The 15,904-nt window shown below is 37.1% G+C and overlaps 1 protein-coding gene across 1 annotated transcript in view; it reads left to right on the top strand.

The window, feature by feature from the left end:
- Positions 1-15,904, top strand: part of BTBD9 (BTB domain containing 9) — a 140,855-nt gene that overhangs the window by 88,555 nt on the left and 36,396 nt on the right. The window contains exons 7-8 of the mRNA XM_009283745.1: positions 1,183-1,292; positions 11,712-11,901. Of these exons, the coding sequence (XP_009282020.1) occupies positions 1,183-1,292; positions 11,712-11,901 (300 nt within the window). The remainder of the gene's footprint in view (positions 1-1,182; positions 1,293-11,711; positions 11,902-15,904) is intronic.

The following is a 15,904-nucleotide window of genomic DNA, read 5'->3' on the forward strand; positions in this document are numbered from 1 at the left end:
GTATGGTAAATAGCTATGAGGTTTTTTTATTGTTTAAAAAAATATCTCGGGACTGAAACCTGTGTATCTTTTCAACTTGGTATGATGAAGAACACAAGCCAAAATGATGCTGTTGGTGAGCAGCTATTATGTTGGAACTATAATTATACTACGTAAGTGAAAGGTTGTTTTATACCACAGACCGAGGATATTGCCTAAGATTCATACAGTCTGATACTTCTTAATTGAAATGAGTTCATTTAATGCAAAGCTTTCTGCAGTGTGGGTAACCCATTTTGTGGGGTAATGGTATTTGGTTTAGGTAGTTTTCTGTGTTGCTTGTTCAACATCTTTTGAGATGGTGTACAATATTCCATTTAGGATTTTTCAAAATTTATAGTAAGAACTGTTGGATCTCTTCAGAAAACGTGGGAATCAGACTGAATCAAGGTTAATGGCTGTTTGTAGAAGGTGAAGCCTCCAGGGTAATACAGAAGGTGAATAGGTCACAGTGTTCAAGAGCAGCTCTATTTGATTTTCAATTATAGTCTAGAAGGATAAGTTATACAACCAGGAATGAAACCTGGAGCTAGCTTTGTTTCATAACACTTGACTGTTCAGATTTTTTTTTGTTATTAATAAAAGATACCCCAACAAAGACATTGATATCCTGTACATCCAGTGTTAGAATTAGAAACAGTCACATTAAAACTGAATTAATTTTTGGCTTCTCCAGAGAAGCCTCACTGATTTGTTGGGTTTGTCCTGGCTGTATGAAATCTTTCATTGTGGTGAAAAGCAGTTTGTAAAGAGATGATATTATTATTATTATTATTATTATTATTACTATTATTTCAAGCCTCCATGAGCACACATTTGCACTAAAAGACCATTTCTGAACCACAAGGTCCCTCATTTTGCTTTTCTCGGCAAATTAGTCCAGAAAGATCTTTGATAGATTTCACGGCTCTTTAATTATTTTTTTTTTCCTTAAATTGTACTGGAGCCAGCATCCTGAGTAGATGCAAGTTTGCTGTGAAATTTATACTCTTTTTACTCCTTTTATTATTTTAATTTTTTTTTAACAGTTACTCAGTTCTTACGGGTCTGCACAATATAGTCCAACTGAATCATTTATATTTTAGTGCATAGAAGTTTGTCATGCTTAACTTGTGCTACTTACCTTTTTTTTTTTCCCTATAGGTATATTCGGATTGTTGGGACCCACAACACAGTGAACAAAGTTTTCCATATTGTGGCATTTGAATGCATGTTCACGAACAAAACCTTTACTCTTGAGAAAGGTCTGATAGGTAAGAGAGAAAACTGTTTTCCTTCTACATGAACTGTTGCAAACGCCTGCCTTTTAAGACTGGCCGTCACTGCGCTCTTACTCTACTGTTTCCACACAGAAAGCTCTAACTTGAGTTAAATGATGCTGTAAGCATAGAATTAGTTGGCTAGTCCATGCGACTTCTTTGAAATTCCAGTTCTGTGGATTAATTAGTGATGCTGCAGGAATGCTAAAGTTCAAGTTAAATCAGCTGCTGCTGACAAAGCCACTGGTAATTGAGTCACTCTGTGCTGCTAATCTGATTTTTCTTTGCATGTCATAGCAGGAGGCCAGAGCAACCATACTAGGTTAGCCTGAATTCTGTGACGAGGGTGGAGTAACCAAAGCTATTTAGTGCAGTGAAGATGGATTTGGGCATTTAGGGCCTCTTATACAGCCTAGTTTCAACAGCTGAAAGTAAACTCTCATGTGTTGATTTTCCCCTAAAGAGTCATAGACACACTTAGCCATGGCAGAACGTTATATTGGCTACCCTTTTTCTCAGAATGCCACGTTGATGGAGCTCTGTTACCTCTGGAACTCTGGACAGCTTATATAATACTGATTTAAGTACCTCTACATAGTACTGCATTACTTAAGGTAGAAATCCCCAACAGACCAACAATACTGAATGATAAACTATATCAAAGTAAGATTTAATATCGATTTTTTTTTAATAGTCCAAGCAGGGTGATTTCTGTGCTTTCTTCCATATAAACTCAGGCAAGTAAGATCCTGAAATTCATTGGGAAGAGTTTTGTGCACCTTTTAGTACTTGTCTAGGTGGGATTTCCCACAGTTCGTTACTTCTGGCATGAAATTGAGAATTTCAACAAAATTCTCAGAGTTCATGCTGACTTCAAACATATATTTAAATCCTAAGTATGCACCTACAGTAGATGGAAGGGAAAACAGCTTACAAAAAAGAATGAGAGCAAAGATTTTAGTCAGACATACTTTTTTTTTTTTTTCTGAGAAAACTATCATATTTAGCTGTGAAAAACTGGGACCCAACTCCTTCAGCCCATTCCCCATGTGTTATACAAAGGCATCGCATGATTACACCTGGTCTTATGAGGTTTGCTGCGTAAATTTCATGATGTTTTTTAGAAGCATAGAATAAGTAGCCTGATAAATCACACTTTACTAATTTTTATGTTATATAGCCCCAAAGTGGACAAGCTGTCCCATAATGCAAATAGAAAGTTTTCCCTTTGTTTTAGGGAGTTTGCAAGTAGTATTGCAATTGCTATTGACAAGAAAATAGAACAAGCAGTAAGGAAGAACTGTGTTTAAAGAAAACATCTACCTTCAGTAAGCTAGTTAGGGGAGAAACAAAATATTTCAAGTTTGATAAAACCTTTGAGCTAAATTTCATATTTAGCACTGCCAGCTATGAACTTTTAAAAACTTCATACAAAATCAGAGTTACTGTGTTCAAATAAGTGATGCATATATCTATATATATTTGATTTAAGATTATTAGTCTTATTTATCAAATACTTAATTTAGGACTCAAATAACATATTTGCTTTCTTTTTTTTCTGTGTGATAACTCAAAGATTGTTTGGTCGTAACAGTAGGGTAACAGGTAGTGAATCCATGTATGTTCATGGAAGTGTACTTGTACCATAATTGACTTGTCTTTCAAATACTCTGTGACATTTTGTGGTTTAGTGAGCATTTTGGTGAGATGAACTATTTGATCTGTTTCAGCATTTCGTGAGTTTCAAAGATAATGTAGGGGACAGAGACTTTATATGGCTTTATTAAAATTTATCTGTTTATGAAATTTTTTTTTGTAGTTACAGAATCTTACAGGTAAATAGGGTTTAGACTACATAAGAGTAAGTTTCCATTGTCGTTCATGGTGATCAGTGGAACTATGCTGTCATTTAGTGTGGGTAAATCAAGCTGTTGTACGTGTAAGTCATTTGAAGTGATCTACAATAAGCAAAGAGAGGCCTGTAGAGCTTTTTATATTGAAGGGATGGTAGTCAATACAGTTAATAGAAAATTAAAAGAGTAAGAATTCAGTGAGTAGTTAATTGAAAGAGGGATGTGGACCAACTTCCACATCGTAAATGAGGCAGCAACATGACCTTGCAGAATTTGTGGTGAGAGAGGGACAAATGGAAAGATTTTGGGACTAGTTGAGGGCAGTCCCGTTGTGAAATGGTGCTGGGGCACAAAAGCTGTTCCACCAGAATTTATGGCCATCAACATTACCTATTCAAAAATACTCTCAACAGCTTTGATCCAGCAAAGTGACCTTATATCCATTTAGTGCTTTGTTTTACATACCTGTGATGGTTACTGTAAGGTACAATCTGGCTCCCTTGATCAAGCAGACTGTCCCAGTTCCACTTCTGTAAAAAGATCTGTGTGACTATCAATGGGGTAGTTGGCACAGATTTATTTTATTGCTCTGATGAGGATTTGTAATGTTTGTTTCTATTTCTGCAGAGACCAGATAGGGTAAAGTGAACTGAAAGCAGTTAGGGAAGCTCCACAAAATACATGAAAGTGCAGTAATCAGAGTAGGTTGCTTTTAAGATTGACTGAGCACAGAAGCTTTCATCCTCAACGCTTGAAAAGCAGTATTGGGTAATACTATTGGGTTCATTATTTATGCAGTATGGTATTAAATATGGTGTTAAATTAGGTTAGAGCAAAACCAGCTGCTGTTTCTATAACCCGTTTTATTAAGAAAACAAAATGTTGGTCAGCCCTTGAAGGCTATATGGTTCTTTCAGAAAGACTTTGTGACCCTTACTTCTACCAAAACAACTCTAAAGATAATACGCAAAGAGTTTGTCATTTGAAACCTCATTCCAAAGAAATAAGGCCACTGAGGTATTTGTTTAGAGATCTTATGTGGAGATTTAAGAGTAATTATTTATTACATTTTCGTGAAACCTATTAGGCTTGATCAGAAAGCTGAATATACAAAGAGGGTAATTTATCAGATATATAATTACTGATGTGTAGTATCTATGGAATGGCTGTCACTGTAAAGTGAAGATTAGAAGGCTGGTAAACAATAAAAATGAAGCGCTGTTTCATGATAACAGCAATTTTATGTTGCTGTGTTTTTGCATACAAGGTTTTCATGACAAATTATTAACTTGACATATTACATGTAAAAGTTAATATGGAAGATGATTTATACAGTTACTTGATACAATACTGGATGCGGTACTGACATGACCCATTGGTAGTTGAGTAGCAGTTTTGAAGTAAAAGTAGCAAGAATTGCTCTTTCTAGCGCTGTCTGGTGTTGTAGTGTTGGTTTACACTTTGTTGTCTCGTGAAATGAGGTAAGTGACAGAAATTAATTCAATCATATGAAATTTTTCCCTAACGCAGATGTTAGGGTTGAGATATAATTTTCCTTTTGGCATAGTATTGTCTCTAAATGTGTCAGTAAGTTAACAGTTCTACATATTAGAATCACAAGATTGACATAACTGTTTCATTAACAGAGATGTAAATATTTTTAAATCTCAAAAGCATAGTGTTTGCTTTTAATGAACTTCCACTTCTGAAATTTTGAATGCTCTTTAGTCATTAATATTTAGTCTAGAATCCGAAACAAATGGAAATTTTCACAAGCAAGAGAACTCCTTTGGAGGCAGAAGGGGTACCTGGTGTGATGTGATGTTTCGTAAAAGCTTCTAATCTGCCCAGTGGCAAGAAGCTGCAACAGTGGATAAGGGGCTGCTTCTATGCAATGCCTCTTTTGGTTTGGGGTTTTTCTTCCCACCTAAATATAGGAAGCAATTCTTCTTTTCTGCCTCAAAGGGAAAAAATTGATAACCTCGCTTACTCCTTTAATCAGTACTCAGTGCTGAGGGGCAGTCAAGGACTATCAGACATGTGGGTTTGACCAGCCTACCGTCCTACTTTGAGCCTGGTTAAGGTCATAGGGAGTGCAATGTAGAAGGCTTTTATATGAAGTTGTGTTTATCTGTAGTCTGTCTCAGTCTATCAGACTATCTTGTAACTTGTACGTTACACAAGAAAGGGAGAACAGTGAATAATGACTGAAGAGCAGGGGATGGATATAAAACACTGGAATGTCCTTGGTTACCCTCTGGGGAATGCTGTTCAGTACTTACGAATCATTGTGAAGCTTCGTTTGCGTGCTGTTCAATGCTTTAGGAGAACTTGTTTTAAAAGGGAAAAAATGAATAAATAATCATTCATTTGTCTTTTACTCACTGGCAGTTATTGGAGAAAAAAAAAAATGTATAACAGAGATAAACCATTCATATCAGTTTCCTAGTGTGTGGTTCAGGTTTGTAAGAGATAGCTCTCTCTCTCTCCAAGCAGTGAGATGCTATTTTTGTGTCTGGTTTAATGTTGACTCCACACAAAGCTATCGTATTTTGTTTCTTCTCTTTTTTTAAAGGTTAGCCTTCTTTCAAAACCATGCAGGTTTACCCAGCAATGTAAGTCAGCCCTGCTGTAAGCATAGCCTTAGGAAACTATGAAAATTTGAAGATAGTCTAAACACAGCAGGGATTTTTTTTTTTCCTCTTTCTACAGGAAAGGACAGCCACATGGTTGGTTTAATTACTGCTACCCATTCTTCAACAGAGACCTGTTCATGTGGTTCCAGTTACTTTTTTTTTTCTTTTTCTTTTCTTCCTATTTCCAGTGCAGCAACGAAAGATGCATACATCTTAGGGCTCTTCTGAAACAATTGCTATTTCTGAAAGCCTTCTTCAGGCAGAATGTTTACTGAAAGAGCCCTGTAGCCAGCCAATTGGTTGGCAATTAAAAGTATGGCGAGTTCTAATGACTTGAATGCTTTTGTTATAATTTATTGGATCAGAAATCATGAGCTCTAGCAGATATCAACTGAAAAATCATCCTTCTCTGAAGTTATTCTAATCCAAACTGGCAGTTGGACATTGACAAATATTAGTGGGGTTTTCTTCTCCAGCTAAATATGGCTTGCAGAAAGCTTTTCACTGAAACAGGCAGAAATGCTGATGATATTTGTTTGAAGTTGATATTTCTTGAGTTCCTGATTGATTTCTTGATTGAAGAGTCAAATGAAATGTAGCAATGTCATCAGCAAGTTTCAGGTCAAGCAAATAAGATTATGTGGAAGGGGAGACAGGACTTTGTGACTGTACTTTTAATTAACTGAAAAGTCTGTAGACAACATTTTCAAGTACATAGCAAATAAATAAGTGCTAATCATATTAACATTTTCTACTACATAGCAAATAAATAAGTGCTAATCATATACTGAATAAAGATTAGACTTAACAAATCTTTTGGCATGTGGAAAATAATGAAAGCAAAATGCCCAACATCCTTTTAATTATTTAATACAATATAATCAAACCCCGGAATAATAGTGACATCCCTAATTCTATTTTGTTTTCTTTGCTCTCAGCTTTCTTTTTTCTAACTGTCACTTTCTAGTGATGAAACTTTTGTCAGCTCAGTAGATGTTCAGGTAGAGAAGGAAGGCAATTTTACTATTAAAAATGGAGAGATTGAAAGCTGAGCATTTAACAGCTGTCAGCATGAGAGAAAAATCACTTCTTCGTATTAACTAAAACAAAAATTTATTTCTTCCAGTATAATTCCTGGTTTATAGTTTCTTCACAAAGTGATGGTTTTGTGTCCTAAGAGAATTCAGTAAAATGAACAGTTGTGTTGCAGTGATGACACTTTACCTGAGAACATTTGGCTGACTGTTGCCTGGAGTGCAGTATAAATATATTCAACAGTCCACATTGCTTTAAATTACTGCCTTCCTATAAAATAAGACTACTTAGTAGATCTGCTGTCTCTCTGTATGTTTATTTTAGTAATTGAATTAAGGTTCATTAATGGCTGGTTTTGTGAGCCGTTGCAGGAACCCACTGCGTTTTGTTCCTTCCTGTGTTGCAAAGAGTTGTTTGAGGATTTTCTGTCATTTTTTTCCCCCCATGTTAGCAGATTGATTGCAGTGAAGTCACAGTGGATGGGCAGAAAGCAAAATCTGACCTGTCCAGACTGGGAGATGAAAGGAAGTACTTTACACTCAGATGTGGAAGCCAGTTAACATCAGCTGTGTTAATACAATAAAATGAGTACTTCAGGGGGAAAAAAATCCTATGGAAAATCAAGTAAAGGAAAAAAAAAAAGCTGAAGGAGTGATAGATAAATAAATATGACTGAGGCTACACACACTCCTGGTACATGTTTCTCCTGGGGCATCTCTAAGCAAAGTTGAATAACATATCTGTCTTATCTTTAAATATAGCCAGTATAGGTGGTCCTTAGGCCATGCCTTGAAAATGACAAACCTTTATAAAAATACTATTACTAGTATTAAATACACTGCCAAGCTGTTCATCGCTCCATACTGCAGCATAAGACCAGGAGACAAGACAGTAAGTTTTAATAAATGTTTTGATACTGCTGTCCTGTAACCTCAATCATCTTCTCCTTTTGTTTGCTTACAGAATGTGTATGCTTTGCTAATGCACATCTTTTCTGTTTCATAAAAGCAGATCAGATTTGTCAGAGCAAAACTGCTGTATGAACAGTGGAAACAAAGAATTTCCATATTTGTAATCCCCTCTTTTGTTTTCTCTTACAACATTCGTTACTGTAAAAGCTGGATAGTTGGTGGATTAAAAAAAAAAAGAAACAAAAATAGAAACAAGACTGTTGGTTTTGGCAGTATGTTTTTGTAAACAAGTGGCCTAAATTGAAGCAGAAATTCTAATGGGAAAAAGGAAGAGAACCAGAAGACTTGAAAATACAGCACAGAGCAGAGTCCCCACCAGATGGTATTTTTAATAAATTTATCAAGCGGATATGAAAGATGATAATGAACATTCAAAATAGGGAGTGGCAGACCCCCCTAGAGAGAAGGAACAGTATGGCACCTTCTGCACACTGCAATTAGTTAGAATCACTTTCTAATCAACCGTTGTAGGGAAGACCACCGAGTTATATTAAAAACACACTAAGGCGGTTTCTGTGCGGTTGTTAAGGAGTTTGACTAATCAGGGTAACATCTTCTTAGGAGGTCACGGATTAGTGCAGAAATCTAAATGTGTGAAGGAGCAGGATGATGCTCAGAGGGCGTACAGGTAAAATACTGGATGAACTGAGCTGTACTGTGTTCAATTAATGCCTTACATAGCTCAGAGGGTGTCCAGAATATGCCACAGGGCCTCAACATGAACACTGATTTTGACACTTCCTCTTTTACTTGGTTTTTTTAACCTAGATTTCAGTAGCTTCCTCTTCCTACAAAAAGCAGCAATATATAGAAGATGCTTTAATGCCTATGTAAAATGGATACTCAAAGAAGTTCCCTTACTGCCAGGGAAGAGGGGAAGAAAAGGAAGCCAAGGCAAACTTTATTTCGATGCCAGTACTCTTAGTTTGCATTGTTAGTCTTTGCTTTATTCAGATTGTTCCCAGTGAAGTACTTCTAATGTCTACCACCTGCTCCCCGTAAGAATCTGGGAATTTCTGAATGTCTCTTTTCAGTAATAGGGAATCAAGAGGTTTCTAGAATGATAATATGGTGGGTTTAGTAATTTTTTATGAGCAAACAGAGATGATAGTATATCTGATAGTGCAGTAGATTTTTCAGAAACCATTGCCTTTCCACTGCCTTGAATTATTACTTGGCAACAAGCTTGCACTTTTTTCCCCTCTGTGTTTTATGGTGTTTTGGTTGGTTGGTGGTTTTCTTAAGATCATGCTCCTGACACCACTCGCACACTTAAAACACAGAATCCTAGCTCTTCGTGGAAAATTATCACTTTTTTGGGTGCTGGAGACTCTTACAATTAGCTCTGAAATTTCATATAGCTATATTTCAGCCATTTTCAGATGTTGTAGTATTTTAAATACATATTTTACAGACAACTATTGAAAGTATGTAATTAAGTTATCAGTGTGCAGTGGGCTTAAAGTGGTACATCTGCATCTGTACTATACATCATTTGTTTTCTCGTGAAAATTCAAATAGTGTTGGTAATATGTCTTCTGTATTTCTAGTTTTTTTGTGCCATTCTTGGTTTGGCTTGTTTGTCATTCTTTTCCTGATTTTCAGAAATGTTTGGCTTGACATATTGTGAATTTGGAAATTTTGTTAAATTGATCATTGTCATTCAGATAGTTTTTGGTAACTTATTTCTTCCTCTCTCTTTTAAATTGCATTACTACACAGATTGGTTGTCCTTCATCAGAGTTGACACACCAAATCTTAGCTTTTTTTTAATACAGCCTGTGCTGAGAGAATTTTTGTTATCATTTAGATAAGACAATCAGTGCTTTTAACATTTTCCCCCAAAAAACCCCAAAGGCTCAACAGGCAACCTGGATTTTCACATGTTCAGATAGCATAATTTTTCACCCTTGTTCATAGTAATTTTTTGATAGAGAGAATAGAGAGTGACATAGATGTTTGAGAAGTTGAGGAGGTTAGCTAAAAGCTGAGCTTTTTAGGAAAATGCTGGACCTGACTAGGGCATCTTAAATAGCCCTTTTTTTTTTTATGTTCATCTGTCATCTTGCTGGAAGGTGACGTTCAAAAAACTTGGGATTCTCTCTGAATTACAAACAGAAACAAAGTACCACACTAAGTCTTGAAGCACTTGTAAAAGAGTGCTGGAAAAGTACTGTATGCACAAGCAAACACACCACCTTCTACAGCGTGCTCCCAGAGGAGCTGCTGTTGTCTTGATCTTTGATGAAATTGCTGAAATTACATCAAGCCCTAACTACACTATGAATTCTGTTTGATTTGAAAGGAAGGGGGAAATTACTTGGCATTGGATTTAAATCAGATTGAGCAGGACTAAGTACGTACAAGAAGAGTATTCCTCTCCTCGGAAAGTTTTCTATAAACCAACACTAAAGTTACATCCTTTGCTAAAGAAGAATAACTCCCAATATTACACTTCTTTTATTGCCGAATACGTAATATTCCCCTGCTTCTAAAAATGACTAGTAAAGGGTTACATTATCTAATTCAGTTTATAACAGCAGTTTCCACGCTAGAGCATTCAATTTTGGATGGACCAGGGAGAAGGAAGAACTGAAGTTGGATGATGCTGACACACGGACCACAGTGTCGGATATGTACACTGACTGCAAGAGGGGTTGTAGAGGTGAAAGAAAGAGTTCATTGTAGATGTTGCAGCACAAGGTAGCAGTTAGCACTGGCCTGTGCAATTAGAATTGTAATCTTACATTTTTTTAACTGAAACTCCCTTCTTCTTGTCATGGTTTTTCCAGGAATGCTTTTACTAATTGGAAAATTCTTTGAGTTCCCTAACTTGCTCATTTTCCCTGTAATATTCAAATAACTGCATATAAGGTGAATGAAGGAAGGCAAGTCTGATATTCTGCAGTAATACCTTTGACTTTCTTTGGCGTAGCAGGCTACTGCATGCCGGCATTTTTTATGGCTGCATATAGGATAGAAAAAAGCATTATCCAGCATAGATCTTCGATGAAATTAACATGGGGGGGGCAGGGGGGAAGTACTGTATAATTCCATCACTGTCTCCTGGAGGAAAATCATTATCCTGTGTTTTGGCCTTTCTTTTTTCAAGAGGATGGGTTCTAAGTAGTTTCTTTTCTTTTGCTGTTTGGATATTATAATTTCTTTTTTGTGGCATTCAGTCATACCGTTTTCCTGACTCTTGACTGAATGCGAAATACTTCTGCACTTGCTGTTCCATTTTTGTGGCAAACCTGTTGATCTCTCCTTCCCTCTCGTAGTCCAATGCTTGTATTGAAGGATTTTGTAAGTATTAAAAAGCATTTCCATTTTCTAAATTCTGGGGGGCAATTTCTAATCACAGTCAGAGATACTGTCAGAAGTACCAACAGATATGTGTTGAGAATAGTCTGCTGAGCTGTGAGACTTCAAGCCCTGATTTCAGAGAATTTGAGTCCTGACTTCCCACAGTCAACATCAGTGCTTTAAACTATCTCCCGCTTATTTCTCTCTCTTTCTCGCGCGCTCTCTCCTTTTTTTCTTCTTTCTTTTTTTCTTTTTTTTGGGGAGGAGGGAGGTTTCATCATGAAAACAGAAAGAAATTGTTTGAAAATTTCAAAAGTTTTACTGGACAAGAATTTTTTCCCAATTGTATTAAAAGAGTGCTTTCATATCACCAAGACAGAAATCCATCTGTTAATTTACCAAGCTATTCCAGGACCAATGCTATAAAAATTATCTGTACCACTTGATTCTGCTTCATAGTTCATGTTAAATAAGAGTTAAATTTCCATGTGTTGATCATACTTTCATGCTTTTTTTTTTTCTTTTTCCCAATTCTTTGCCAGAAATAAAGACCACTGGTATCTGAACTGTTTTCTGACTTTACGTCTGTTGTCTTTGTGTTTTAATTCACAGTTCCCACTGAAAATGTTGCAACAATTGCAGACTGTGCCAGTGTGATTGAGGGTGTAAGTCGCAGTCGCAATGCCTTGTTGAATGGAGACACAAAAAACTATGATTGGGATTCTGGGTACACGTGCCATCAGCTTGGGAGCGGAGCTATTGTAGTACAGCTAGCACAGCCCTACATGATTGGATCAATACGGTAAGAGGGTTTATTTTTCTCTAAATTAAGGGCAACAGTGAAACTTCTGCTGAGCAGTTATTTTCTTTAGAATATGACATTTGGAAGCGGCGGTAATTAGGGGACTAGTTTAGTAGTTGTCATTTGGCTTCTTACTTCAGTATAATGGGCATCTTAAAAATTAAATGTGTGAATTATATGTTGAGATACAGCAGTGCAATTCCAGAAAATACTACATTTCAGAGGCATAATAATAGTAATAGTCAAATTGTAAGATTAAAGGTATATACTTACATTAAAATAGAAATTTAATTGCAGCCTCACTTGTGGTCAAAGCAGGTGCCGTTCCTCATATCCACCTCATTGTGAAAACAGAAACATTATTGAAGAAAGCCATCATCTCGAGTCAGCCAGGTTTCCTTTTCACTATACAATTAGTACCAGCTCTTACTTGAACATGGAGTGTATAATAAGGGTGCAGTAACCTGAATATTGCTTTACAGTGTTGGATTAATGAATGTGTTTAGATCTGGATTGAAGTTCATTGGGCTATTTCTATGGTGAATGTCTGTACATATATGAAGAACAAACTTTTGGCTAATGTAGAAACTTTGGAAATAGATTAGAGAGCGGGATTGTTCACAGGTGAAGACAAAAATATTCTTGACAACTTCAGATTCTCTGACTGTAAATGTTTTTTTGTTTCATAAAATCAGACATACAAAACCTTGTCTTAATGGCTTCCCGTTCTTTGTAAATTTAGAAAATGTTGTCAGGGACTTAATTTGTATTCTCTGTGACAATGAAAAAAAAGAGAAAGGTTTCTGAAGTTAGAGTACCAGTGAGCAAAGGTTGAAACCCCAGATGAGGTACTGGCTCGCAACAGAGACCATGCACATAGGTACGTATTGCTGGGAACTGGCTCGGTGCCATCCGCCTGATAGAGTTGCCTCTTCAAACTGACTGATGAGCAAGTGAGACTTGAAAGCTCTTTTATAACTGCCGATTTCTGTTTTGTGTGTTTTGGTTTTGGCTTGTGGCATTGTTATGATGGTTATAAAACTTTGAAGATAAAGTTTAAAATCAGACATCCAGGCAAATCTCTAACCTAACAAAAGTACTGTTTTGTCTGTATGCTAGCTATACCTGTTATGCATAATGCAAGTCTGGCATTGTTCTCACTGTGTGAAACAAGTTGAATAAGTATAGTTGGCAGCTTTCCACTCTCAAGGTTTTATGCTTTTGAGTTTGGTGTTTTTAATGTTCAATTAAGTATTGCATCTCAAGTAGAAAACCAGGAAGACACAGTACTCAGATTTCTTAAAAGAGGTAATTAAAAATGTAATTACATCATTTTCATGCCACTTCAAACTTAAATTTAAGTAGCAGCAGAAGCTTTGGCCACATGAAGGAGTAAGAGAAGAATGTATTAAGTAAAATGCATAGTTTCTAAGTTCATAGTCTCTGTCTTCCTATCTTACTGTTTTCAGCTATCTTTCAAGCGGTGAATCATACCATCTTTTCAAGTCAGTGCAAAAAATTTACTTTCCTGTATTAAATACTATGCTAGTGTTTATTCTTGAGCAGAAGATTTTTAATAAGTCTCATTATTAAATAGTGTGTTAGGTGAACTAGACTTTTGGTTGCCAAGAAATGATAACTGTATAATCGGCAAGTGTGTAGAGCAAGATAAAAAAACCCCAAACATTACATAATTTGAAACTAATAGGCATTTAGTGATTTATGTGGTATTGCATTGTACAGATACAGGTCAGAATCTCACCTTTCTTTGACAGCTTTCCTGCATGTGTAGTACAAACAAGATGAATAGCTTGCCTTAAAAAACAGTAATAAACATCATCATCTAGGGTATCTTCTGACAGAGGAGACTACCTGCATTGCCTAGAGACAGAAATGCTAGCACTATGTCATCTTTTCCTTTTCGTGTTCTGCCTAGCAGAACAAGTGTTTTGAGTTGCAGCCATGTCTGTTGCAGATCATGGGCAGCCAAGGGAAAGATGCCCCTTCGAGTGGGGAAGCAAGGTTTCACTATGTGGCAGCTACAGCTTTGGCAAGGGTCTAGAACGTGTCCTGTACTGTGCAATGCTAAAGATGGTGACAATGGTCTCTTTATTTAGCACCAGGAAATCTGTGACTGGTACAGAAATCAAATTACATATAAACGTAGATTAGAGCAAAAAGTCTTAATATTTCATCTTAATGAAAGCAAGAGATTTTTTTGAACAGAATGCCCTTCACAACTGGTTGAACTGTATTCACTGCCTGTTTTCCTGCTGTTTGCTTGCTTGAAAACTCCCTTGATCTCACCCTCCCACCTAATAGAAAAAAATTTCCAGGAGCATTTTCTTTAGGCTGGCTGTACACCGTGACTGCAGAATGACATGAATTGCTCTACCCGCAGAAACTGAGTCATTAGACCCGTGGGTTTGGATTCTAAATTAATAATTAGGAATTAAAGTACGTATCTTTTAAGTTCAGAGACATGAATGTGCCATTGAATAGATTTGTATCAGACAGAGTAAATATATGAGCCTTTGAAAAAATGGTAGTAGCTGCTTTTAGTCTATAGAAATCGGAATACCACTGGAGAGAGTCTCCAAGTCAGAACATGTTACCATGGCAACTAAATTCTGAGTATGAAAAAAGAATTTTGGTACTCAAATATGCACTAAAAATGCATAGCGACCTTAATGTTTCAGGAGTGTATCTTGTATGCATGCTTTCTGCAGAAGTCATCCCATTGTCTTAGAATCTTAGAACCATTCAGGTTGGAAGGGACTTGAGGAAGACATCTAGCCCAGCCTGTTCCTCAAAGGAGGGTCAGCTATGAAGAAAGACTCAAGGCTTTATGCACTCAGGTCTTGAAAACCTCCAAGGAAGGAAATTCCACAACTTCTCTCGGTAACCTGTTCCAATGTTTAGTTATCCTCACAGTGTACATGTTTTTGTTTCCTTTTCATGCGGTTCTTGTTTTGCCTCTAGTCCATCCGGAACATCCTGTTTCAATTTTTGACTGTTGTCTTTTGTTTTTCCCGTTGTGCACCTCAGTAAAGAGCCTGGCTCAGCCTTTTTGATAACCTGCTCTCAGGTATTGAAAAGTACTGTTAGCTTCCTCCCCAACCCCAAGCCTTTTAGGCTAAACAAGCCAATTTTCTCAGCCTCTTGCACAGTGCATGTGCTTCAACCTCCCGACCATCTTGCTGGTCCTCTGCTGGACTTGCTCAGATCTATCAATGTTGTATTTGGGCCCAAAATGGGATGCAGTATGCCGGCTGTGATTTAAGTATCAAGTAAAGGAGAATCATCTCTTTCCCTTGTTCTGCTGGCTCAGTTCCTGTTGCTACAGCTCCATATGCTGCTAGCCTTCATTGCTGAGAGGGCACACAGGCAACTAATGGCATCTTCTGTTCAATATGACTCCCATGTCCTTTTTAGCACAGTCAGACTGTAGCATTTACTACTGCGGTGGATTAGTCTGTGTGAGGTACAGGATTTTGCTTTTGATCTTGTTGGATTTCATGAGATTCTTTTTTGCCCATGCCCTTAGTCTTCCCAGAGGCTGGCAATCAGTCCTCCTGAGTGTATCAGTTGCACCCCACAGTTTGCTGTCATCTGCAAGCTTGATGAGAGCTCATTCTATTTCCTTGTCCAGGTCGCTGATAAAGATACTAAACAGGATAGGTCCCAGAGTAGACTCTGGAGGAACTCCTCTTGCATCCAGTCTCTGGGTGGATGATGAACTGTTAAGCACTGCCTGTTGAACTAAACAATCTAGATAATTTTTACCTGCATTGTAGTCTACCCATCTAAACTGTAACATCCCAACTTGGATACAGGGATGCTATGGGAGACAATGTTGAAACCTTAGAATCGTAGAATCATAGAATCACTTGAGGCCTTCCTCTCGTCCTATCACTTGTTACTTCGGAGAAGAGACCGACACCCACCCCTCCCTGGGCAGCCTGTTCCAATGTTTCACCACTCTTTCAGTAAAGAAATTTTT

Source organism: Aptenodytes forsteri, unplaced genomic scaffold, assembly GCF_000699145.1.
Source record: "Aptenodytes forsteri isolate BGI_AS27 unplaced genomic scaffold, ASM69914v1 Scaffold309, whole genome shotgun sequence".
Lineage (NCBI taxonomy): Eukaryota > Metazoa > Chordata > Aves > Sphenisciformes > Spheniscidae > Aptenodytes > Aptenodytes forsteri.